We start from the raw sequence: 26810 nt of genomic DNA, 5'->3' as shown, positions 1-26810 counted from the left end.
CCAGCAATAACCAGTGTAACAACTGTCCTCTAAGGCTCATTAGATAATTTCAGAAAAATGTCTAGAAAAATAGCTGATAAAAAGCAGCAATTCCTTACTCAAACCGTGAATATAAAAGGCCTTCAAAATAAAACACCATAAGAAAAATATTATGGAAATATTTCTACGTTTTATTTCTTTTCAATCTATGTTATACACATTTGTCATGCAGCTCTCCTACTCCTCTGAAAAATTAACCCACCTGCTATTAATATTATTATTGAATGGCATTTTTGTATGGTGATTGAAAACATTTATCCATATTGAGCCCAACATTCAGAAAAGATATAGTGTTTTGTTAATATGGTGTGAATTGTTTATTGTTCATCTTTTTTTTACCCTGAGTGTTGTATTATAAGCGAAGCATTCCCCAACACGAGTCAGGTTTATAAACAGTTTGCAGCTTCTCAAAAAGCATATGAAATCATTTTAAAGTAATTGATGGGAACTAACACATACAGTCACATAAACATTTCCACAGAGTAGTGAACAAAAGTATTGCCATTCAACACATCTAACACATTCACAAAACGCTGAACACAGGAATGCTTGTGTTAAGATTAAATCTTCTCTTAAAAAACAACATTTAAATGAAATGTGACTAAAATTAAGGCTTGAAGGTTTGCAATGTTTGGGCAAGCTCACAATTTCAATGACACAATCGGTAAGAAATGAAATACAAACAAATACTATGTTAAATGATATTAATGTAAAAAGACAGTGTAATATTTTTAAATACAATTTTTAAAAAAAGAAGAAAAAAAATCAGTGTTATGTAAAATATTTAGTTCAACTTCCATCCTTCATTAAAATAATTACAGTATGTTTCATTATTGTTTACAACTTTGACGCTTCCAAATATTGTTAATTGCCAAAAACAGCACAATTAATGTGCTACTGATTTAGACAGGATTGTCTTTAAATCTTCAACAATAACTAGACCCACACTGACTCTGCACACGTATGTTTTATTCAGTGACTGTTGAGTTCAAAATAGTAAAATATGTTATATGGAGCTGAAAGTACTCCTCTCTTCTTGGTAGCCCGAAAGCTTTGTAAAATTAGCCAAAAATATTCAAAGATTATCATTTATTTAAACCCAATTTATTCAAATAGTTTCAAAGTTGTATTTTAGGGATGTAAGGAAAAAATGAACAAACAAACATGCAAGGGGTGGGAAATATGTAGAGTTGAGAAAGATGGGCATTTTAATTGTGTGGAAAAATATGAGGCTTTCGTCTGAGGTCTGCAGGCACAGATTCCATGTGGTTAAATGATAACTTTAAAAATCTTTCACTTACCCTGCATCTGTTTTTCTCAGTTGCACTACACCAATCAATTCCATTAAAGGGAAACAAAAATGAAAATTCCTGTCATCATTTACTCACCCTCATTTTGTTCCAAAACCATCAGACTTTCATTCCTCCATCGAAAATGTCATTCTACCTAACATCTCCTTTTGTGTTCCACAGAAGAAAGAAAGTCAAACGTGTCCGAAATAACATAAGGATGACTGATGACAGATTTTTTATATTTGGGTAAACTATTCCTTTAAGTGCTTGAATGAGTCAGTGTAATCTTGGTACTCATATGACAAGAAGGGCTGTAATTGATAAAGCGAGTCCAAATCTTAGAGAAAATTTAGCAAGAATGTGTTGAGTGAGAATGAGAATGAGAGTTTAGTTCAGTGATCTTCACACTTTGGCATTGATATGATTGAGGGAATAGGGAATGTCGAAGTCTACTAAGCATCAAGAACCATGATGTGTACAAACAGTCCAGCTGAAGGAATTACATCACCTCTCTTTGTGAGTAGAGGCACATGGCGGTATCCTGTAGACAGAAGAATTTTACATAACTATTAAATGCCCTTATGCTAACTTGAATAATATTATGACTTATGGTGAGAATTTGTTAGAATTGCACAACAGAAAGTTCTATATGGTGAATCATACAACGGTCAATATTTGGTATTTTTAAATTACAGCTATCATACAATAACTTAGCCGATAAATGTCGCAAGCCAGACTTTTGACAGCAAAAAGTTACGAGTTTTGAAAAGTTTTGGTGATAATGACAGTTTGAGTGAATCTGAGTAAATATTATGTAAAGTAAATATTTATTCAGCAAATTATGTGCATATGCCATTTACTGTCATTAAACTATATTGTTATTTATATCTGCATTAGATTGGCCTTCGGCCAACAAGATCTCTAGATATTGGCATTGACCATTTGAAAAACACATTCTGGTCAACCACTTCTTCTAAATTGGACTTTTCTCACTTTTTGCTTTCACTGACTCACCGTTCTGCATGCTGGTAAGGGGTACAGTGTATTGGCCAATAAAGTCATTATAGGAAGCAGCATCAAAGTCCTCCACCACAAACCGCACCAAAGCCAGTTCTGGCACATGAACAGTGAACTGGAAGTTTGTATTCCACATGGGATTGAAACCTATCCACAATGAGGAAAAAACACTTGATTGACATATTTACAAAGCAAGGTCAAACATTCTTTTAAAATGCCTTGACAAGGAATTGAGTGTGATCATATACACTGTTGAGTCACTTGCCATTGTTTTCGATGTGATGTGTAAGTTTGGTGTTATTATCAACTGGCACTCCATAGATCTCAACCTGCACTTGAGGGTCCACAATGGACTTAGGCTTGTCTTTACTGAGCTTAGGCAGCTGCTGGGCTGAGATGATCTGCAAACATGAGATAGGTGAGTGATCACTGTTTATGACAATTGATTCACATGTTTTTTTTGGAGGACTGATTACGCTCTCTCATTATAGGGGTAGTTCACTCAGAAGTTTGACTTACTCTCATGTTGTTCCAAATCTGAAAAACTTTCTTTCTTTCATTAAACACCAAAGGGTATGTTGGACAGAATCAGTCACCATTCGATTCAATATAATAAATGGGGACTAATATCTCCGTTTGTGTTCCATGGAAGAAAGAAAGTCAAACAGGTTTTAATCAGTTCTGACAGAATCGTAATGTTTGGGTGAACTGTCACTAAAGAAAGAAATATTGCAATCTCAGATGCTTATAATATAGACATAACTAGGCATGCATTAAATGTATTTTGTAAAATGTAATGCTCACCATGATGTGCACAGTCTTCTTTTGCAGCCAAGGGCCTGCACTGAGGTTTTTGGGGTCAAACTGAGAAGCCGGATCTCTCTGGAACTCTGGCTTCAGTACATAGCCACACCTGCCATTAGGTAAGAAGCGGCCCTGGTTCATGTCCATCTCCTTACAGAGAGTCTGGAAATTTAGAGCCACTGTGGACCAATATAAGTGATAAAAACAGATAAAGAAGTGTTTGGCAGCATGGGTAGATCATAAACAAATCTCAGTCTTAGTATATTGCTTAAGTTTGAATGAATTTGTACCTATTTGGCAGCCAGCGTTCCACAATGGCACTGGGTTGTAGTTGGACGAATCGGTTCTAGATCCAGCTGGGTAGATTCTACTCAGCTTGTCCATGTTGTGATGAATAAATGCCGTGCCTTTAGGACATTAGTATGGGTGAGAAGGAAAGAATTTGATATAAGAGGTGTTTGGCAACATTAATCCCATTTTTGGTAAAATGCCAAATATGTCTATTGAGCATACAGTCGTTAAAATCTAGTGTGATCGCCCCTTTTTTCTGAAATCTGTAACAGGAATGGGAGAGCCTGAACAGCACAACTTACTTATCAGGACAAATAAAACAAATCGCAGAAAAAATTAAATGAAAAGAAATGCAAAAAACAATAATTCACAACAAAACAACACAACACAAAAAAGAATTACCAGAGTTTTCTGCCAGGTTCATTGCTTTGCTCTCCTTAAAGGAAGCCATCTCATAGAAATTCTGGTTATCTCTTGAGTGCTCAAAGCTGCTGAAATGGACACTTTTGCAGTAGATGACCAGATCTGACAGCTCCTTGGCTAGCTTGATCTTTGACTTCTACAAAGTGATCAAAAAGACTTTAATTACAGTGATGCACAACATAAATGGAGTTCAGACAGACAATTTCAAAGGGATTTGAGGAATGTGTCTTCCTGTGTGTGAAATTATAAAAAGCATGAGTGGGGTAAAGGGGGAGTTATGTACTTGACAAACAGCATGTTTTGATGATCTGTTCACTTTTCTTTGGTACAACAACAATTATTACCTTCTGTAACTTATATTCAAGAACGCATGTAATCAAAATTGGAGTGTTGTGGCTTTTAGTCCATCTCTACAAGCTTTAAAGCCATCTATATGATATTTCCTCTTAAAAGTTTTCCTCTCAAAATCTTACCCTCCCTAACTTCCTGTTTCAATAGGCAACATGTCAACAAAGGACAGAAAGCTGAGTCCTTGAAGCAATGTCATAGGGTCTTTAAAGACTTCCACTGTATTGATCGTGAGTGCCAGAGGGTAAACTCATACCAACTCCAAACATGCCGAGGTGTGGTAATTAGTTTTTATGTTGTTGGTCTCTGAATGACTGTTGTGTTCTTTTAAATGCACCTTGTCCTTGGCCTTCTGTTCATTCTCTTTCAATTCAGCAGCCTCGTCTTCCTCAGAAACACTGTCCATATCTTCTGTGGTGTTGTTGTTGAATGCTGCATCAAGCTTATTCAAGCGCTTGCCCTTGATCAGGATGCGGCCCTTCAATTCCTGCAAACAGAAACATGTATAACCAAATTTAATATCATCTAAATGGTTCTAAATGTATTTAATTATGGTAACATTTGTTAAATGGAGCTGAGTGTACTACCAGATAACAGAAAGCATTATTAATCAAGTATTCAGATCAAACACAAATATGAGGAAAACAACAACAAATTAAACACAAAAAGGGATGAAGTTTTGTTGAAAGCCTTAATATGGCATAGCAGCAAATAAGAGACTCTAGATAACTTTCACCACATAATATCAAAAGGCACAGCAATATGATCCTGATGTCTCTACAGTGTGCTTATGTATAGTGTAGTTTGTTAGTTTTCATTCAGGGAAACTGGCTCAGCAAGGGACAACGCACAAGCTTGGACAGCATGTCTATCTGAAATGAGTCATTTGAAAGGAATAGATTAAATTACCATGGCTTTTAACATAGCAAAACAGATCCAGCTGATGGATTCCAAACATGCCAGTTGCATAAGCTCATAAACTCAGAGCCTGTTTGAAACCCTTATAACATGATTTAGAAGCACCTCCCACCCCACAGCCATAAAGAAGAATTTCTCTCTGTTTGAACTTGTGCTGTCTTTTCAGTCGCATTTCAGACTGCAGCTTGACTTTATATTCACAGCTTTGTGTGTTTTGGTGTATCTGAAAGGGATAAGTGGTTTAAAATCAAAAGGAGTTCATGTTAAGCAACAACTGTCCCCACACATTAATAGTCACTCTGCTGATAATCGCTTCCTCTTTCTTGAACCATGACTTGAGTTCATGGATATCGAAGTAAACAGGAAGTGGACAAGGATGATAAGGAAGCCATCTGAGGACAGTTGGGTGTGGTGATGAGAGCTTTTGAGAGGTCATCTGAGCTGACCGGGATGTAGAATAATGTGACGGTTATCCAGCAGCTGGTGATATGTAGCATCCTCTTTAGTTGTTTATCTTGAGTTACCAATCACTGGAATAGCTGTATATATACTGTATGTATCAACTTTGTTGGCGCTAACTACAAACTAGACAGATTTTCAGATTTGTACGTTTTTTATTATTATTATTAATAAAACACCATTAAAACAAAACCAAAGTATTGTTTAAACAACACATTTTCATATCAACATCCAGCTAGTGACATCACCTATCCTTAACATCCAGTAAAGTAAGTCAGATATTAATTTGATTACAGCTCTGACAGATTACATAGACTAATTTTATTAGACTGATTTAAACTGAAAACTTAAAATAACTACTGTCTCAAAAGATTCATTCGTTCATGATGTCTACACTTGTTATGCTTTACGTTTGTTTTTGCTTTGTATATATGATTTTGTGGTACCACAGCAAAAATCTAACTTAATTTGCTGTGGTTCTGGAGATTCACCAGTTGTTCAGTAACACTGACACATATCTTTTTCAAGAAGTGGATTTTTTTGTGATGAGCGATAAAATGGCCACACATGGACAAGGATGGGCAAAATTAAAAATGTTCATAATAGACTAGTCAGTCGTTTGTTTGAACGACTAGTTGGTGTAAAGCATAATAATGTATAACCTCCTGATAATACATTTTAAATTATACCAAGCTATAGAAAGTCAATTGTTTTTCCATCAAAATGGTTATTATGTTTCCAGAAGTGTGTTGGTTATTGATGTTTTTGATTACAGCTGATTTTCTGTAAAGCTGACTCCAATTATTGCTAACCATGTTAAAATCTTGGCATTGATTTTGAGAAGTGGAAGAAGTGGAAGTTTCGGGGATCTCTTGATACCAAGCCAAGGTCAGGTAGACCAAGAAAGATTTCAGCCACACCTGCCAGAAGAATTGTTTGGGATACAAAGAAAAACCCACACGTAACCTCAGGGGAAATACAGGCTGCTCTGCAAAAAGGCGGAGTGGTTGTTTCAAGGTGCACAATACAAAGATACTTGAAAAGAATTAGCTGCATGATCGAGTTGCCTTTTTAAGAAGCCTTTACTGTGCTAATGCCACAAAAAAGCCTGGTTACAATATGCCCGACAACACCTTGACATGCCTCACAGCTTCTGGCACACTGTCATTTGGAGTGACGAGACCAAAATAGAGCTTTATGGTCACAACCATAAGCACTATGTTTTGAGAGGGGTCAACAGGGCCTATAGTGAACAGAATACCATCCCCACTGTGAAGCATGGTGGTGGCTCACTGCTGTTTTGGGGTGGTGTGAGGTACGGGGAATCTTGTGAAAATTGATGAGAAGATAAATGCAGCATGTTATCAGAAAATACTGGCAGACAATTGCATTCTGTACGAAAGCTGCGCATGGGATGCTCTTGGACATTCCAGCATGGAATGACCCTAAGCACAAGGCCAAGTATAGCATATATATATATATATATATTTATATAGCAGAAAAAGGTGAAGGTTCTGGAGTAGCCATCACTGTTTCCTGACCTTTATCATCGAGCCACTCTGGGGAGATCTCAAACGTGCAGTTCATGCAAGACGACGTAAGACATTGCATGAACTGGAGGCATTTTGCCAAGATGAATGGGCAGCTATACCACCTGCAAGAATTTGGGGCCTCATTGACAACTATTACAAAATACTGCACGATGTCATTGATGCTAAAGGTGGCAATACACAGTATTAAGATCTAAGGGTATGCAGACTTTTGAACAGGGGTCATTTTTTTTTCTTTGTTGACATGTTTTGTTTTATGATTGTGCCATTCTGTTATAATCTGCAAATAGAAGTATGCAAACTTTTGCACACAACTGTATTGTACTGATTATCTGTCACGTTCCTGTGTTGTCTGGCCTATGTTCTCCGTTTCACCTATCACATTCCATGTCACATTCCATGTCACATTCCTTGTGGTCCGGTCCGTGTTTTCTGTTTCACTCAGCACGTCAAATTCCATGTCACGTTTTCCTTGTTGTCCGCCCCGTGTTTCACTGTCTGTGTATAAAACTACAATTCCCACAATTCCTGGCCTCTCTCACTGCCTGCACTCTTCATTGGTCTCACCTGTGTCTCGTTTAGTCGTCATTGTGTTTGTGTATTTAACCCGGTTTGTTTCACCATTCCCCTGTCGGTCTTTGATGTTTGTGGATGCCTGTCTCCGTGCTCCCCCTGATGTTTATCCTGCCTGTTCTACCGTTCATGTTTTCTGTGTTTCCAGGTTTTAGTGTCGTTTTACCCATCGTGGTCATTTCCTTTGTTCCTGTTTGTTTTGTCTCACTTTGATTTACAATAAAGTACACTGCATTTGGATCCAACCCATTGTCTGCCTCCTCCTGCATCGTGACAGAAAGACCGACACAATAATGGATCCAGCAGCAGTTTTCACCGAACTGGCCCAGGCTGATCTGACCGTTTGCGAGTACTCACGTCTCTTCTCCACGGTCGCCATCTACTCCGGGTTCGACGACGCTTCCCTGAAGACCATCTACTGGATCGGGTTACCATCAGCCCAGTGGTGGGAAGCGCCAGAACCCGGAGACCACACGTGGAGGGAGTACGTGAGTCTCGTCCTAAAGAAACTCGCGCCCGACGAACCACCCCTCAAGATCCCGGTTTTCGAGCCTGAGCCCACGCCTGCCCCGGCCAGCGAGCCAGAGCCCACTCCTGCCCCGGCCAGCGAGCCAGAGCCCACGCCTGCCCCGGCCAGCGAGCCAGAGCCCACGCCTGCCCCGGCCAGCGAGCCAGAGCCCACGCCTTCCCCGGCCAGCGAGCCAGAGCCCACGCCTGCCCCGGCCAGCGAACCGTTAGCCCCCGACGTCAGCGAGCCAGCGCCTGTAGCCTCCGACGTCAGCGAGCCAGCGCCTGTAGCCTCCGACGTCAGCGAGCCAGCGCCTGTAGCCTCCGACGTCAGCGAGCCAGCGCCTGTAGCCTCGACCGTCCCTGAGCCAGCGCCTGTAGCCTCGACCGTCCCTGAGCCAGCGCCTGTAGCCTCGACCGTCCCTGAGCCAGCGCCTGTAGCCTCGACCGTCCCTGAGCCAGCGCCTGTAGCCTCGACCGTCCCTGAGCCAGCGCCTGTAGCCTCGACCGTCCCTGAGCCAGCGCCTGTAGCCTCGACCGTCCCTGAGCCAGCGCCTGTAGCCTCGACCGTCCCTGAGCCAGCGCCTGTGGTCTTGTCCGTCCCAGTGCCAGTAGCCATGACCGTCCAAGAGCCAACACCAGAAGCCATGACCGTCCAAGAGCCAGCGCCAGTAGCCGTGACCGTCCAAGAGCCAGTGCCAGTAGCCGTGTCTGTCCAAGAGCCAGTGCCAGTACCCGAGCTTTCCAGAGCTCCGCCTTCCGAGCTTTCCAGAGCTCCGCCTTCCGAGCTTTCCAGAGCTCCGCCTTCCGAGCTTTCCAGAGCTCCGCCTTCCGAGCCTTCCGAGCTTTCCAGAGCTACACCTTCCGAGCTTTCCAGAGCTCTGCCTTCCGAGCCTCCCGAGCTTTCCAGAGCTCCGCCTTCCGAGCCTCCTGAGCTTTCCAGAGCTCCGCCTCCTGAGCTTTCCAGAGCTCCGCCTCCCAGGATTCCTAGAGCTCCGCCTTCCGAGCTTTCCAGAGCTCCGCCCTCAGAGCTTTCCAGAGCTCCGCCCTCAGAGCTTTCCAGAGCTCCACCCTCAGAGCTTTCCAGAGCTCCGCCCTCAGAGCTTTCCAGAGCTCCGCCTTCCGAGCCTTCCGAGCTTTCCAGAGCTCCACCTTCCGAGCTTTCCAGAGCTCTGCCTTCCGAGCCTCCCGAGCTTTCCAGAGCTCCGCCTTCCGAGCCTCCCGAGCTTTCCAGAGCTCCGCCTTCCGAGCCTCCCGAGCTTTCCAGAGCTCCGCCTCCCGAGCTTTCCAGAGCTCCGCCTCCCGAGCTTTCCAGAGCTCCGCCTCCCAGGATTCCCAGAGCTCCGCCCTCAGAGCTTTCCAGAGCTCCGCCCTCAGAGCTTTCCAGAGCTCCGCCTTCCGAGCTTCCCAGAGCTCCGCCCTCCGGGCTTCCCAGAGCTCCGCCCCCCGAGCTTCCCAGAGCTCCGCCTCCCGAGCTTCCCAGAGCTCCGCCCTCCGAGCTTTCCAGGGCTCCGCCTCCCGAGCTTTCCAGAGCTCAGTCTCTCGAGTCTTCCAGGGCTCCTTCCCCCGAGCCTCCCAGGGCTCCACCTCCCAAGTCTCTCGAGCCTCCCAGGGCTCCGTCTCCCAAGTCTCTCGAGCCTCCTACGGCTCTGCCTCCAGAGCCTCCTGAGCCTTCCATGGCTCCGCCTCCCGAACCTCCTAAGGCTCTTCTCCCCGAGCCTCCTATGGCTCCGCCTCCAGAGCCTCCTATGGCTCTGCTCCCAGAGACTCCAGAACCTTCTAGAGCTCCGCCTCCCGAGCCTCCTACAGCTCTGCCCCAGAGACTCCAGAGCCTCCCTCGGCTCCGCCTCCTAGGCCTTCCTCGGCTCCGCCTCCTACGGCTCTACTCCCCGAGCCTCCTATGGCTCCGTCTCCAGAGCCTCCTATGGCTCTGCTCCCAGAGACTCCAGAACCTTCTAGAGCTCCGCCTCCTGAGCCTCCTACGGCTCCACCTCCCGAGCCTCCTACAGCTCTGCACCCCGAGACTCCAGAGCCTCCCGAGCCTTCCTCGGCTCCGCCTCCTACGGCTCTACTCCCAGAGACTCCAGAGCCTTCTAGGGCTCTGCCTCCTGAGCCTCCTATGGCTCCACCTCCCGAGCCTCCTACGGCTCTGCCCCCAGGGACTCCAGAGCCTCCCAGGCCTCCTAGATCTGCCCCTGTCTTGAGGCCGCCTCCCAGGCCTCCTAGACCTGTCCCCGTCTTGAGGCCGCCTCCCAGGCCTCCTAGACCTGTCCCTGTCTTGAGGCCGCCTCCCAGGCCTCCTAGACCTGTCCCTGTCTTATGGCCGCCTCCCAGGCCTCCTGAACCTGTCCCTGTCCTGTGGCAGCCTCCTGGGCCTGGACCTGTCCCTGTCCTGTGGCAGCCTCCTGGGCCTGGACCTGTCCCTGTCCGATGGCCGCCTCCCAGGCCTCCTAGACCTGTCCCGGTCTTGTGGCCGCCTCCCAGGCCTCCTAGACCTGTCCCTGTCCTGTGGCCACCTCCCAGGCCTCCTGGATCTGTCCCTGCCCCTTGGACTGCCCTTTTGCCCTTGTGCCTCCGTGGACTGCCTAATTGCCCCTTGTGCCTCCTTGGTCTATCTCTGTGTCCCTTGTGCCTCCTTGGTCTATCTCTGTGTCCCTTGTGCCTCCTTGGTCTGTCTCTGTGTTCCTTTGTGCCTACTTAGTCTGTCTTTGTGTCCCTTGTGCCCCTCTGGTCTGTCTGTTTTCACCCTTGTCCAGCCCCCCTCTCCTTTAACCTCTGTTTATTTTTCCTATTCTGTTGTTTCTTAGGACCGTCTGGAATCCGGTCCTTTTGACGGGGGGCTATGTCACGTTCCTGTGTTGTCTGGCCTATGTTCTCCGTTTCACCTGTCACATTCCGTGTCACATTCCGTGTCACATTCCGTGTCACATTCCGTGCCACATTCCATGTCACATTCCATGTCACATTCCTTGTGGTCCGGTCCATGTTTTCTGTTTCACTCAGCACGTCAAATTCCATGTCACGTTTTCCTTGTTGTCCGCCCCGTGTTTCACTGTCTGTGTATAAAACTACAATTCCCACAATTCCTGGCCTCTCTCACTGCCTGCACTCTTCATTGGTCTCACCTGTGTCTCGTTTAGTCGTCATTGTGTTTGTGTATTTAACCCGGTTTGTTTCACCATTCCCCTGTCGGTCTTTGATGTTTGTGGATGCCTGTCTCCGTGCTCCCCCTGATGTTTATCCTGCCTGTTCTACCTTTCATGTTTTCCGTGTTTCCAGGTTTTAGTGTCGTTTTACCCATCGTGGTCATTTCCTTTGTTCCTGTTTGTTTTGTCTCACTTTGATTTACAATAAAGTACACTGCATTTGGATCCAACCCATTGTCTGCCTCCTCCTGCATCGTGACATTATCATTGTCCCATGTCTGCCAAATATGTTGAGTGGTCCAAACATCATCTGCAGCCTTAAACAAACTATTGGTTGGATTTTAAGTGTGAATGCACTAGAAAGTTATAGGATGTCCCCTTGCTCCCTATTTAGAGAATGACGTAACCTCCGATGTGCTGTCTGCACTGGCCTCAGAACAGTTTGAAATGAACCTTATATTCATCCTTGCAAATTAATATTTTATTTAAAGCGGCATTTCAAAGTAGAAATCTTTACACTCAAACAGGTTTCAATGAAAAAAAACGTACAGAGTTACCAGAGGCACTTTTTTTGGCTCTGCACCTGTAAAAGCACTTCACAGAAATCAGCGTCATGTTGTTGTGTCACGTGACGTGGTGAACTAGATGTTTAACCCTTAAATGATAGTCTAGAGTACTGTGAAAAGTATTCAGTCTGTTTAAATTAATACAAAATAAAGAGTTGCATATAGCGAAGCCAAAATACAATGTCCACACAGTTTGATATTGACACAGTTTATATGGATGCTAAGCGCAGCACTTCAAAATGGTATTCACAGATATAAACGGATATTCAACAAATAAATAGGCTGAATATCTATGACTTATTGCACGAAAATCAAAGTAAGAAATAAAAAAGGCTCCACAAAAACACCTATGTGCATCCATAAAGCAGTTAAAAAGTTTTTTTTCAACATACGGGAGCATTGCTCACAGCAGACAATTTAACATCCAACAGTGATCATCTGGTAATGTATTGTTGATGCAGCACTTTGAAAACTGAAACCGCAGTGATGCATAAATGGACTAAAGTTAAAGCACTAAAGAGACAAAACTTCTTGGAGATTTTACTTTGCTGAACATTATTCACTTTTAAGCATAGCAAGCTATATTCATGCAAAAGAAAATGCTCTCCAAGGAGTTGCGTCTCAATTAATTTGACCATTAAAACCACAGACACAAAAATATTAATGTTAGTATTCGACCCTACTAATTGACTAGTCCGATGTTGGATGACTAGTTGATTAGTCGACCACCATGGCACACCCTAGACAAGACTAACCTCAGGTCCTGGAAAAGTGGTTGGCATGTGGTTTCCCAGGGGTTGAGTGAGCAGAGCATTGCCCAGGATGGAGGTTAGATGATGAGCCATGACTTGCTGCTGCTCTAAGGTGCAATGGTTCTCAAGAGACAAGATCACTGGATACTGTGATGTCTAGTGTTGCAAAGAAACACAGAAACTGAGGTCTTGGTGGCCCATGTTAAATTAAAGATATTTTTTTTCATTATCCACTTATCAGTTGAGAGTTCATTATAGAACTCTTCATACATATCGAGTTAATTCACTCACTTTGAAAGCATATTCTTTGATGGCCTTGATGACATCTTTGAAGAGCACTTTGGATGTGAGGGTGTGGCCGTGGTAGATAACCGGTTCCCCGTTTGCACCATCCCAGCAATCCAGCTCCACACAGCGGCAGCCCTTAATCAGTGCGCTTACATACAATCATCATAGTCATAATTTTGCTTAAGAAAACCTTTTAAAACTTAATTAGAATAAATTGCTGTTTATAATTATTTGTGCACAGGAAACCTATCACTATAACTTTAAGGACAGCCTAAATTAGGCTCCATTAAGCAACAGCGTGATTGGAAATTGGACTGAAGTCAACCAAAAACAGATCCAAGTCCGCTTTCATGCCCAGGGACAGTGTCCAAAGAGAAGTGACTTCTGTTTTGGTCAACTTATTGAGCTCTTGTCATATTTTGTTCAATTTAATGTACAGTATATAGTGAGTTATTTCAATTCCACCATTAATTTCCCACGCTGGTTGAAATGAATGCTTAATTTGTTACAGCATTGCTGTTCACACTTCTAGCTGAAAGCAGACATGTTCATACTTGATATAGGCCTCTGTGCTGCTCGGTCCTTTCAGCTGGTCATCCATCAGATAGGTGTTATGGGAAGAAGAAATGAAGTAATGATTGAGCGGTTGTCGCATGTCTTGGTACACGGCTTTGTGCTTGGGGTTAAAGATGTCACCTTCCTCCTGGTTCAGGTACATCAAGAAGCCATCTTTGGTCATGTGCTGCTTCTGTTTTGCTGGGTAAATTTAAAAACATCATCTATTAAAATGCTTTCTCACATGCAATCATAATTTTTAAGCTATACACTAAGTCAAAAGTCAGTTTACACTTGTCTGAATTTGTTTCTTTTTATCTTAAAAATGTTTCATCTAAAGGACTTTCGTGCTTAAAAGTTTGATGTTGATGTTTTTTGAACGGATAAGCCGAGCATACATGGGAACGCCTTTTTATACTGTTTTAAAAGCATCCTAGGTGGATACATCATGAAGTTGGTTGAGAATGCCAAGAGTGTGCAGAGCTGCAATCTAGACAAAGGGTGGTCACAAAGGGTGCCATTTCATAGTATTGAGGAATTTACTATTATTCAAAGATGTTGAAAACATTAATAATAATTATGATTAAATAGATGTGCCCAAACTTTTGACTGGTCATGTATCTGCAAGTCAGACTGTGAAATTTAGTTTGTGTTGTATTGTGAAAGAAAACTTAAGCTGAAATTAATATATTTTGTTCTTAGGTTTAGAAAAAATATGAAAGCATAGAAACTCAAATAAATTAAATGGCAATACTGTAAGAGTTGTAAAACATGTTAAAAATGATCTGATGAATCATGTGGTAATTAAAATCTTTACCTGTGTCATCCACCTCATATTTATTGATGAGTTTTTGGGCATAATCCATTGACACTGGCTCCCTCTGCTCATTTTGGAGGAAGTTAAGCAGGTCAGCTGAGCTCATCTGTCCATTAGTATGAGCATACTTTCCATAGATCACGTCAATTTCCTTACGGTGAGTCAGCAAATCGTAAAAGTGTTTAATCTCTGCTCCCTCAAGAGTGCCTGAGTTTGATGTGTCGCATTCCTGCAAAATTAAACTAGAATTGTTTTTTTTGTTTAAGTGAACAGGCATGAATATAACACAACAGTCTATTTTTAGTACGAGTAATATTTTTTTAAGACCAAAAAGGCCTTAATTTCATGACAATTAAGCACATTTTCCACCAAAATTCTCTATACAGTAATGCAACCAGATGTTTTACCTTTATGACTTTTTAAAAAAAAAAATTATTTAATGGTGAATCCTGTTAGATTCTCAATTCTGTAATCCAATAATTTTTACTGTATAACTAAAAATACTGTAATTCAACATAAAATAAAGGCACTACACATAGGTTATTTTCATTACAGTAACAATAATTTTTGCATACTGAAATGTCACAATGTAAAAAATTCCTAATTTTGTTCAATCAAAATATAATTTATGTCTTTCTTTTGATTCTTAAGGTGACTGACAAAACGTTTAAAGAATATGCTTTGTATTTTTAAATAAACTGGTTTGAAGATATGACACGGAGATGTTCTTGGCATGGTTTTTTGAGCTTAACCCTTAAAGCCTTTCAAACATTTTCTTGGACTTAGTATTAGATGCATACATTTTTGTGATTGCAGCAAACAAGCAGTACAAGTTTAGATGAAAACCATTTTTCTAAAAAGCTTTATTATTTGCCTCTCACCCTAAACAGCTTCTCAGCATAAATGTCGTCCACCTCGATATTGATTTGCTGTAGGAAATACTTCAACTCCTTCAAAGACATTTTGTTGTCAGCGTTCTTGTCTGCTTTGCGGATACAGCTGTAGATCCAGCTATTGATCTAATGTAAGGTCTGTAAATTAAAAACTGGAAAGATTTATTTATTTCACTTTTTTGAGCCAGAGGCTTCTTTAGCTGTTGTAAGCTACAAATATGACATCATAGTGACAACCACATACAATTTCCCCTCAATTATGACAGTACTGACAAATCTGTTCAGGAAACCGCTTTCGGAGAAAGGAAGATCAAGGATACTGTTCGCTGTTCTGTTGGCGGTTGAGGTGGCTCGTGCTGTTCATGACCTTCTCCAGACCTTTGACCCACTGTTTGGCCTCCTCCTTGGAACTAGCAATCAAGTCGAGGTTCTTGCGTCGACTTTTGAAGATGATGGAGAAGCAGCAGTCCTCCATAGAGGAGTCAGTGTATTTCTGCAGCCCCTCAGACTGGCGGCCATACCGCACCGATTCAATGTCCTCCAAGCAGACTGTGGATGGGGAAAGCGATTTAAACTATTATTTGAACTATTTTGTTATTTGACTTCCAATTCACAATTTAAAATCATGCTTGAGGTGCCATATCAATAGAATAATTAAACTTATTTGCAAGTAAAACTTCTTATTTTTTTTTTTATTGCCTCTTTGCCCATGCTATATATATATGGAATGAGAGGAAATGGAATCAGGTCATGACCCATGCTGGATTCAAACCCAGGTCTCTGTGAGTACAACATTTCCCAATACATGATGTGCAGCAACCTACCTTCTATGCCACAGCTCAGACTCATTCTATACATCCATTCAACAAGCAATGCTGATTTTAGGTCTGATCTGTTTTTAGCTGAATGTTCAGAGCAGAATGAAGGCTCTTACGCGAAATCTGACCTCAGAATAGTGAGGCAGTGCTGCATTTAATGTTGCATTTAGAGTTCTCACAGCTTATCTGCAGCCTTCCACGCCTAAAAACCACCATATCATCAAAAGACATGGTAGATGTAAAGGTGGGTCAGTCCTTTTATATCCTTTAAGATCTTTGGTTACTTACCATCTCATATACACAAAAAATAATATTTTAGCCAATTGTTTTTAGCCAATTTTTAATTTCGCTATAAATTTCAAATGCATAAATCTAAAAAAAAATTTTTTTTAAGTGTATCAGGGTTGTACACCATTTAGAGTTAATGTAGCAAACATGATGCAGAATTGTAATTCAAATTTGATTTTAAAAGCTTAGAACTGAAATGCAATTAAATTCATTTTTCCTTTTCAAACAGAATTTACCCATAAAAATACATACCTACGGGGTGTTTCCAGAACCTTTAGTTGATATTGATAAGCAATGTTTAAAATGCTTTTTCTATTTAATTTATATAATTTGTAATAAATTAACTTTCATTGTACGGATCATGGTAGAAGACCACGTAATTTCCCAAGAAATTCTACAAAATGCTCTAATTTAATGTAAATATTTCTCTTAATACATGTTTCTGCATTAAAATCTTTAATGGCTGTGTTAAATGTTTTCAATGGTTGATAGTACTGAACTTAGTTTAGAATATAGACAATATGTCTGTCAGTTGAGAAAAAAATGTGTTGGCAAAATGAACCAAAATTAATAAAAATCGAAATGTCTCTGTTTCGTGACTGTGTTACTGTGACAGTAATTTGTCTTCAATCAAATTCCAATTCAACATCCATTGGGACGTATCAGTTCTTAAGTCAGTTCTTAAATCCTTTATTTTGCCTAACCCTGCATCATAAGATTAAGACACACCAAAGTTCAGTCACTTGAGAAGTACTTGGGAAAGAATCTTGATTTCTCAATCAAGAAATCTTGGCAAAGCAATGATGTATTAAAGACAATTCATTACAAGGCATCACGCCAGCCAGTGATAAGGTGATAACCTCAATTATGTCATTCTCATTAAGGGTCATTACACATGCTTGGCACACATACTGTAAATACACATTCCAATCACTCTCCTTCTGTGACCTTTACTCCCAGTGTTATGTAAATATAATACATTGTTAAACCCTACGCTTTTTTCTACAGTAAAATATTGCTCTACATAATGTATAGTAGAAGAACGTATAGTTATGACATATTCCTTTAGTTATCAGTAAAACACGTGCACACAGTCAAGCAAAACCCAAACATGAGCGGCTATCTGTCTCTGCTGAAATTGCACCTTTCTGAAGAGACGTCTACATTTAATTAATACAACTATTCTTTTGGCAGACGCTTTTATCCAGATCAACTCACAGTGCCTTCAATGTATGAACAGATCTGGGTAAAGGGTGTGTTTTATCTACCGTTTAATTTCAAAATGATTATAGAGTAATAAAACTAAAGAGAAATAGATTGACTGTTTGTTATGCGTATAGTTTCATACAATGATTTGATAAACTGGAATGGAGACACAGATGAGGTATCTCTCTGGAAATCCATCCATAATCCCAAATACAACAATGAAACACAATGGATGGTTTAGTGGGGAAAATCAAACCTAGGTTGGGTTGTGTGTACTCAGCTGACAAGAGCATAGCAAATACTAGGGACCGCAACAGATGGTTCTAACCTGCTGTTTAGATGTGGTTCACAAATACAAAGGCAAGTATAGGGAGGGACTGTAGTATGAGAACTATTTGGATAAAACCCAATCTCAAGTGAATTATTGAAAAGAAGCAGTGTCCAAGATATATCCCACTAGCATCCCTGAGATTCCACTGAAGGAAGTTGACAGAAAGGAACATTGTGCTGGGGCAAATTCTGTCCTCTGTTGATCTGATTTTATCAGAATATTCTATTGTTACAGAAAGTTGTTCATACATTTAAAATACACAAACTGTAACTACAATTAAAGGAGAAAAAGTGACATTTTGAGATGAAAAACACTACTATCACAATTTAGTGTGCATACAAATAAGCCATTCGTAGGTTGTGTGGCTCTGCGGCATTTTCAAAACATTAGTATTGTAACATTTGTATTATTTGAACGAGCCAATATCACTATTGGCAAAACCAATGCTGCGAGTTTGGGTCAGGACCACCTATTAGTCCGAGCAATGGAAGAGAGAGGGTGGGAAAGTATTTGGGAAACCTATTCTCTAACAACATTCCTTTCTCTTGTCTTTTTTTGCATTCAATTGTCATCAATGGTTCATGGTTTCTAATACCCTTTGGTTCCAAATTCATCCTGTTCTGAAACCACATCCTGCAGATGTGCACTCTCTCTGTTCACTCCTACACAAACCTCAATTCTCTAATACTGAATAAAGCTTTTCAAGAAATGGAAGTCAAGATGACAACATAAAGTGGAAGAGAAAATATTAACTTCAGACATCTCAGCTTAAAGGAATAGTTCACCCAAAAATGAAACTTCTCTCATCATGTACTCACCTTCATACCATCCCAGATGTGTGGGACTTTCTTTCTTCAGCAGAACACAAATTAAGATTTTTAGAAGAATATTTCAGCTCTGCAGGTCCATACAATTAAAGTTCTAGGGTCCAAAACTTTGAAGTTCAAAAAAGGACATAAAGGCAGCATAAAAGTAATCCATATGACTTCAGTGGTTATATCCATATCTTCTGAAGTGACATGATAGGTGTGGGTGAGAAACAGATCAATATTTCAGTCCTTTTTACTATAAATTCCCCTCCCTGCCCAGGAGGTGGCGAAATACACAAAAGTGGAGATTTATAGTTTAAAAAATAAAAAAGCACTTAACCATTTATCTGTTTCTCACCACACCTCTCATATTGCTTCTTACGGCATGATTTAACCACTGGAGATGTATGGATTTTATGCTGCCTTTTTGTAATTTGTGGACCTTCAAAGTTTTGGCCACCATTCCCTTGCATTAAAGCAAGAGCTGAGATATTCTTATTTCTTAATTTAGTTGAGCAACATGTGTGACTGCAAAAAGCGGTCAGACAAACAAAGAGGTTTGTCAGGTGTTGCACCCAAGCACCTACCTGTTTATATTCTTCCTGAACTCCGTTAAAAACTGAGATCATGTACTCTAATGTTATTGTCTGATTTGGATGTATAGTTTGTGTTTTCTTATAGTTTATTATTCTTATGTAAGGGGCAGCCGTTTACACAGAAGGCATTTTTGCCTTGATCTGCTCTGATTTGGAATGTAAACATTCACTAGACAGACGTCTTTGATTACTGTGACACCTCTTGGTGCTTTTTAGCATCATGTGCCATAAGTGTAATAGTACAAAACGTAATAGCACACCTCTCCATATAAAGTATAATTGCCATATAATTCGAGGTATAAATTATCCAGTGTTGGAGGAGTTATTAATTGACACATGTCTGTGCTCTCTCTGTCTGATTTTAACTCGTGTGACCTCTGCTGTAACTTACAATGGTGGATGTTGATCACATGACCTCTCATTGTGTGCTACAGAGGGCGGGAATAATAAACACATTACAAAAACCCTAAACAAGGACACAATCTGTACATTGTTGTAACAATAACAGCAGTAAACTATGATATGTGGCATAATGCGTAGCTGCGGTTCTTGGTTATCCTGGACAAGAATGTACAGGACTGAGATGAATAGTTTTTGTTAGAAACTACTAATTTAAACAGACACAATGCCAAAAACGTCTGTCCAATAGTGTTTACGAACACACTCATTGTCTAAATGCTGGATTGTTTGACAGTGGGCAAGACTGTGTGTGTGTATTTGATAAACAAAATCTGTTACATTTCCTCAGTTTCTTTTCTAATCCCTCAAGCCATTTATGTTTGAGATCAACTTGGCACCATCACTATTAGATAATAAAAACTTCACTTCCTGAGTTGAAAAGCACAACCCCCATGTGTTCTTGGACTCAAACCATTAAAACATCCTATTGTCAAGTGTATAATATTTGTCAGGGTAAACCATTAGTTGTGTATGCGCAGTATGAGATCTCTGGCCAGGCCCGCTTCCAAATCAAAATCACAAGAGTGCTTCGGGAAATAGTGGAGGTGCTCTGCATAAAATGGAGGTGCAATGTAAAAAAAATTTAAAGATTATGTTTAATGCTACCAAAACACCTTCATATTTAATCTAGTAATACAATGACACTACCTTCATTTATGAAAACTATTTATTTATTTTTTTACAATCATTTACACGCAGCTACATTTTCTCTGCACATGAATGATCCAAGCAGTGTTGGAAGACGTTATCCGTAGTCACTGATCTAGAGTCAGCTTTTGTGATTCACTGATAGTTAAGGTTGGGATTTGGCCTTAGGAAACTGATCCTAGAAGCTGTTATGGACCGCATTATCCCCTAGCAGAAATCGGAAGCAACAGGAGGTAGCTTGAGTGAGATAATTCCGCCATGAATTCTGAATGCGTGAGCGGAAGTCTTATCCTATTAAATGCTCATGTGTACATCGGAGGCATTGGGACACTGTTTTGTCGGACTTCAAGAAATCTGTTTTGCCAATATACAATATTAGGCTCACGTTTTCAGTTGAGGGATATCTAACATTAAAGATGACAGAATTGTAATTTGTGGGTGAACTATTCATTTGTCATTGATTTCAGAACATAAAAAAGACATGAATGTCGGCACTGCCTATGTAATCCATCTTATCATTGAATACCCAAGTGTCAAAACACCCAAATCATGGGTGAAAAAATGGGTGTGTAAGTAGGTCTAGAGGACTCTCCCACTGATTTCTAGTGTTTTAACTAAAAGCATTGTGATTTTGTTTGGTATTCTGTATTTATCATTTTCAGACCTGTAGTGATTTTCCCAATCACACACATACATACACACAGCCAAACAGGCAGCGACGTCTGGCAGAAAGAAGATGAAGAGGCCTGATCTGAGGCCTTTGCTATGGACAAACTAGAGAAGACATTATGGGGAGCAGAGGGCTTTGGACAATCTGTGGGAAAAACTTTTTTAAATCACCACAAAATGTTGTTCCCCTCCCCTCTGGTCATTTTGTCAGAGAAGTTTTCTTTCCACCTGCCTGTACTGCCCTTACAGATGTTGAAATTGTTTTGGGGGGAAGGTGAAGGGTAGGACTGAGTATCTATTTACAGCTCAGGGAACAATGAAGATGAGTTTCTAGGACAGCCCTTTGATGTGAGGTTTGCTTAATACTAGCTGATGTCAGCAGAGAATGAGATGACATAATTTCTCATCAGGGAAATAAACAATGTCACCTGATTACAGTGTCAAGAAAACAAAGACATTTTTTATTTATTATTTAGGTAGATTTGATAAAAAAAATTGTAAGCATGTGTTTGTGATTTTACCTCTGTTCTAAAACCTAGTAAACTGCCTACATAGGCATGGCATCATAGGCATAGCCATTTCATGGCATCATAGGCATTCTCCTCAGTTCAAAACCCTGTTCTCCAATTCTCTATCAAACACAAACTGAAATGAATAAAGAAACAAAAGTCCAGTGATACTCACAGGTTGAGTTGCTCTTGAACCTCTTCTTGGACTGATGCAATACAGTCTTGCAGTCTTTCTGCAGCTGATAGAAGCGAGACTTCTTCCATGAGCTTGACTTCACCTTTAATAGGTCTCCACCCTTCAACAAAAACTGCAGGTCTGAGTCTCCTCCAGACCTAAAGATCAAACAACGGTTAAGTTCAAACATCAGTGTGAATGGATTTTCAAACAAGTCAGTTTCAATAATCAAACATGTTCATTGTGAACTGTCAAGGGATCTCATTTTATAAGAACCAAATTGATGATGTTTCAACAATTATGTATTGAACACTTTATGTATTGCAACAAAGGATACCCCCCCCCCCCAAAAAAAAGTACAACATATTTTAGTTACAACACACCCCTCTTCAGACAAAAGCAACAGATTATCTTTTTGTATCAGAGTTTACATGGATTTGCCATTTAGTGTCAAAACCTGCTGGGTGAGCTATATGTATGGTAAAGGTTATCATACAAGCACCAAGCCAAAGACATACAGATCTATTCTCAGAACTAACCTCACTTTTCTAAACAATTTCTGCCATGATTTGTAATGGATGTATGGAGTCCCTTACCATCAAGTTCAAGTATATATATATATATATATATATATATACATACAGCTCTGGAAAGAAATTTGAGACTACAGCAAAATTATCAGTTTCTCTGGATTTACTATTTATACGTATACGTAAAATAAATTGTTTTTTTGAGTAAAAATTTCTCCCAAATTCCAAATAAAAATATTGTCATTTAGAGCATTTATTTGCAGAAATGATAACTGTTCAAAATAACAAAAAAGATGCAGTGTTTTCAGATCTCGAATAATGCAAAGGAAACAAGTTCATATTCATTTTAAACAGCACAGGAAGATTTCAGAAATCAATATTTGGTGGAATAACACTGATTTTCAATCACAGATTTCATGCATCTTGGCATGCGCTCTACCAGTCTTTCAAATTCACATACTAGTCAAAGATGGTGAAACGGGGGTCAGCTCACAGGGGTCAGAGATTTATGCTCTTTGGGCATACCAAAATGGCCACTCGAACACTTCCGGTGGCTTCTCCTCCTGCTAGCAGTTTAATGTTGTGTCAATGATCCAGTTCTATATACTATATACTGAGCAGGAAGAACAATTTATAGTAAAAATGGATTTAAATATTGATTTGTTTCTCACCCACACCTATCAAATTGCTTCTGGAGACACTGATTTAGCCACTAGAGGCATATGGATTACTTTTATGCTGACTTGTGTAATTCTTTGAGCTTCAAAATTTTGCCACTTGCATTGTATAGACCAAAAGAGCTGAGATATTCTTCAAAAAATCTTTATTTGTGTTCAGCAGAAGAAAGAAAATCACACACATCTGGGTGAATAAACGATGAGAGAATTTTCATTTTTGGATGAACTATTCCTTTAACCATAGGAGGTCAGTAAATATTTTATTCAACCACATAAGTGATCAGAATACTTTATAACAGGCCAAATTCCTTTGGTGGAGTTGAAATAAATTTGAAATAATTTATCTAAAGTTGGTCAATAACATTAGGAATCATCCTACAAATGGACTGCATAATGTTGTCTCTGTATGACTAGGAGTAATTATTTTAAAATCAAGAACAAAATATATTTAAAATATTCTGGGATTATAGTCCATAGTTTTCATTATAAAATGAGAAAATGATTTTCCACAATATTATTGCAGTTTGGATATAATGCTTATGTGTGTCAATTTTACAATAAAAGATCAGTCTTAGTTTTTCAATGTTTTCACTTCCTATTCAAGAGTGGCAAAGTCTTTCTAGCAAGTCAGTCCACTGGCGGCCATCTTTGGAATGCTCACGGGAGACTATTTCCAGTCATGAAAATAGTCTGCAGCTCCTATCTACTTGAATGGGGGGACACCAAAATCTCAAAAACAGTTGGTCAAAATTACGATCAAAGTACATATTTCAAATCAGCAGTACAATCTATTTGCATTGCTAATGCGCATGCACGTTCTCGAGATGACTGACATGCATCTAAAAGGTGATTGGCTCTTTTACCTGTAAGGCAGGACTTACTTTCTGCATCCGTTGACCGTTGGGGGCTTGAGATTATTGGCTGGGTGTTCAAATTTCTCCCATTAATTTTAATAGAAGTGGCCTAACTCTGCTAAATAGTCTCTGGGAGCGGTTGATGCATTTGGAATGATAAAACATTGTGGTTATCGCCAGCAACATAATGATGAGAATTCAAGCTCTGGATTAAACTCTTGTTCTCCAGCTATAATAGTGCTGATGTTAGAGTAATTAACAAACAACTTTGTTGAACTCTGTTGTGGTGGACCTAATAGCCCAAATGTCACACTATGAATATTTCCATCTTCTGAGACCCAAGGGAGTGGGCACAACCACAACATTGCAGACATTCATTTCACAAGCCCCTGCCACAGATGCTGTTTATGAGGATCTTAAAGCCAAGCAGAGGGCGTAGAAATGGTGGAAGTGTTGAGGATCTCAGAAATGCCTATGCGTGCTTGGGCTGAAAGCCTTTTTGTGCTGGGACGGTTGCCGTAATTAAAAAAAAATTGTTAATGCGTTACTGCATTTTCAAAAAAAGTTGAGGTATTTCACACTATTTTCTCTACATTGAAATCAATGACATTCCAAAAGCATTCAGCATGCAAAATTAAATGTTGTTAAAATCTGTTAACATGTGTGGGGGCAAAAGCGGTTCATTTAAGTGTCAAATTACTGCGCCATCAAACAGAATTGTAAAACTAATGACTGTTTTCAAGAAGTTTCTCGAACACTAATCATCTTCAGGTATTGGTCAGGCAAACAGATAGTGCCGTCCCTAATTCAGACCATTGGTTGAGCCAGTGTTTTTGGTCTGGGTGCTCAAACAAACAGAGCAATGTTTAATAGCACCAGAGTCACAGTGTTCACGCTTTTTGGGGAAATCAAGCTATTAATGGCTTCCTTATAGTTATTTTTGCATTTTAAGATGAGAAATAAGAAAATCTTAACATACACCAGCTTTAATTTCAACGTTTGCTTAATAAAAGCCCTAATCCATTATTGCGGTCATTTCTGGAATCTTAAAAATGTATCTAAAGTTAATTTTATTTTACCACCCTGGATGTTGCAGAAGTGGAAGGTAGCCAAGAATTGAACAGCTAAAATGCTAAATGTCAACCCCCAATACAGTTCACTCTTATTCTCATCTCATTGGGAATAGTTTCACAATCCAACATTCAAAATAATCACAGGAAGAAAAAAGTTCTGTTATGCTCTGTTTAGCTCAAATGTAATTCAACACCAAACAGCAAAACATCACAAACAAATTTGGGTATTACTTTTGGCAATGTGTTATTCCAAAAAATAAGGCTGGAATACTCCTCTTCTCTAAAATATACTGTATAGTCAAATATGTTTGTGACTTGCTTTCCTCAAAAAACTCTGGGACCATGGTAAACATCCACAGCATTTGATCAAGGTGCACTTTGTAGAGAAATATGGAATTTACTTAATGTTTATATTGTTTGTATTTATAGTGCTTAAAGTATCCAGGTCTTGCATGCAGTGACTTGTGCAAAACATAGTAGAAATTGGTTGGCACATGTAATAAACTTCTAATAAACACAGTGTGGGTGATTCCTCAGGCCACCTCATGAGGTGCTCAAAATGGAGTTTGCTTAGTTCCATGTAGCAGTTCAAGTTTTACATGCATTGCAAATGCAACTCTGCAGGTTCACATATTTTGACATTGCATAAAGGGGTAGTTCACCCAAAAATAAAAATTCTCTCATAATTTACTCACTCATGTCATTCCAGATGTGCTTGATTTTATTTCTTCTGCTGAACACAAAGTTTTTAGAAGAATGTCTCAGCTCTGTAGGTCCACACAATGCAAGTGCATGGGTACCAACATTTTGAAGCTCTAAAATGCAGATAAGGGCAGCACAAAAGTAATAAAGTCGACTCCAGTGGTTAAATCATGTCTTCAGAATCAATGATAAGTGCGGGTGAGAAACAGATCAATATTTAAGTCTACTATGTCCCCTTTCACTTTCATGTTGTTCTTCTTTTGTTTTTGGCAATCCATATCTGTTGTGTATATCACCATATACTGGTCAGGGAGGAAAATGAGTAATAGTAAAAAAGGACTTACATATTGATCTGTTTCTCACCCACACCTATCATATCGCCTCTGAAAACATGGATTTAGTCACTATAGACTACTTTTATGCTGCATTTATGTGCATTGTGGAGGTTAAATGTTGGTAACAGTTCACTTGCATTGTGAGGACCAACAGAGCTGAAATATTATTCTAAAAATCTTCATTTGTCTTCAGCAGAAGAAAGAAAGCCATGCATATCTGAGGTGGCATGAGGGTGAGTAAACGATGAGAGAATTATAATTTTTGGGTGAATTATTCCTTGAATTCCAAATATTTGTGGCCGTATATGTTACCATACATAGCAAATGACAAGCAATGACATTAGGTGAATTTTTATGCATGTCATTCAGTTCAGCCTCCGAAATGGTACTTGAAGTTTCTTCTTTGTACTTGTGTACCCTTTAGCCTCCATTTGTATTTTGCAAAGTTATCATTATGATAATAAAAATACTATGATATCATATATATATATATATATATATATATATATATATATATATATATATATATATATATATATATATATATATATATATAAGCTTTAAATAAAACAAGCAAATCAAGTGAAAATATAAAGTGAAATGTCTAGAACACCTGACTTTCTCACCTTTTTCATCTCTCAATATAACCCTGTGTCCTCTGATAAGTTTTCATAACCATTACTACAGTGTTACTACAATACTTAAGTAGATTCGGAAAGATTTTTCTCAAACTTTAAAGGAGATCCCATGTTATAATATTTTTACAGTGACTAAGGAAAGTTAAATAAAAAGTAGGCGGATAGAGCCCTTTAAAGTTGAAAGCCCTCATCAGCCTAGTAAACACAGACATATTGAAAACACGACCACCCAATATAAACGCCCACCTATAGTTT

At 39.8% G+C, this 26810-nt stretch overlaps 1 protein-coding gene across 1 annotated transcript; it reads right to left on the bottom strand.

Annotated features, from left to right (window-relative positions):
• Positions 1 to 176: 176 nt before the first annotated feature.
• Positions 177 to 21886, bottom strand: plcd1a (phospholipase C, delta 1a). The gene is made up of 14 exons (XM_052114530.1): positions 21747 to 21886; positions 15559 to 15787; positions 15227 to 15356; positions 14346 to 14574; positions 13528 to 13729; positions 12977 to 13121; positions 12689 to 12841; positions 4552 to 4701; positions 3846 to 4002; positions 3443 to 3559; positions 3153 to 3331; positions 2614 to 2749; positions 2346 to 2495; positions 177 to 1872 (listed from the first exon to the last, which is right to left on the bottom strand). Exons 2-14 carry the CDS (start codon positions 15711 to 15713, stop codon positions 1784 to 1786), a joined length of 1992 nt encoding a protein of 663 aa, XP_051970490.1. The 5' UTR covers positions 15714 to 15787; positions 21747 to 21886; the 3' UTR covers positions 177 to 1783.
• Positions 21887 to 26810: the final 4924 nt, after the last annotated feature.

Source organism: Xyrauchen texanus, chromosome 42 (genome assembly GCF_025860055.1).
Source record: "Xyrauchen texanus isolate HMW12.3.18 chromosome 42, RBS_HiC_50CHRs, whole genome shotgun sequence".
In the NCBI taxonomy this organism is placed as follows: domain Eukaryota; kingdom Metazoa; phylum Chordata; class Actinopteri; order Cypriniformes; family Catostomidae; genus Xyrauchen; species Xyrauchen texanus.
This window is presented reverse-complemented; position numbering and strand designations above follow the sequence as displayed.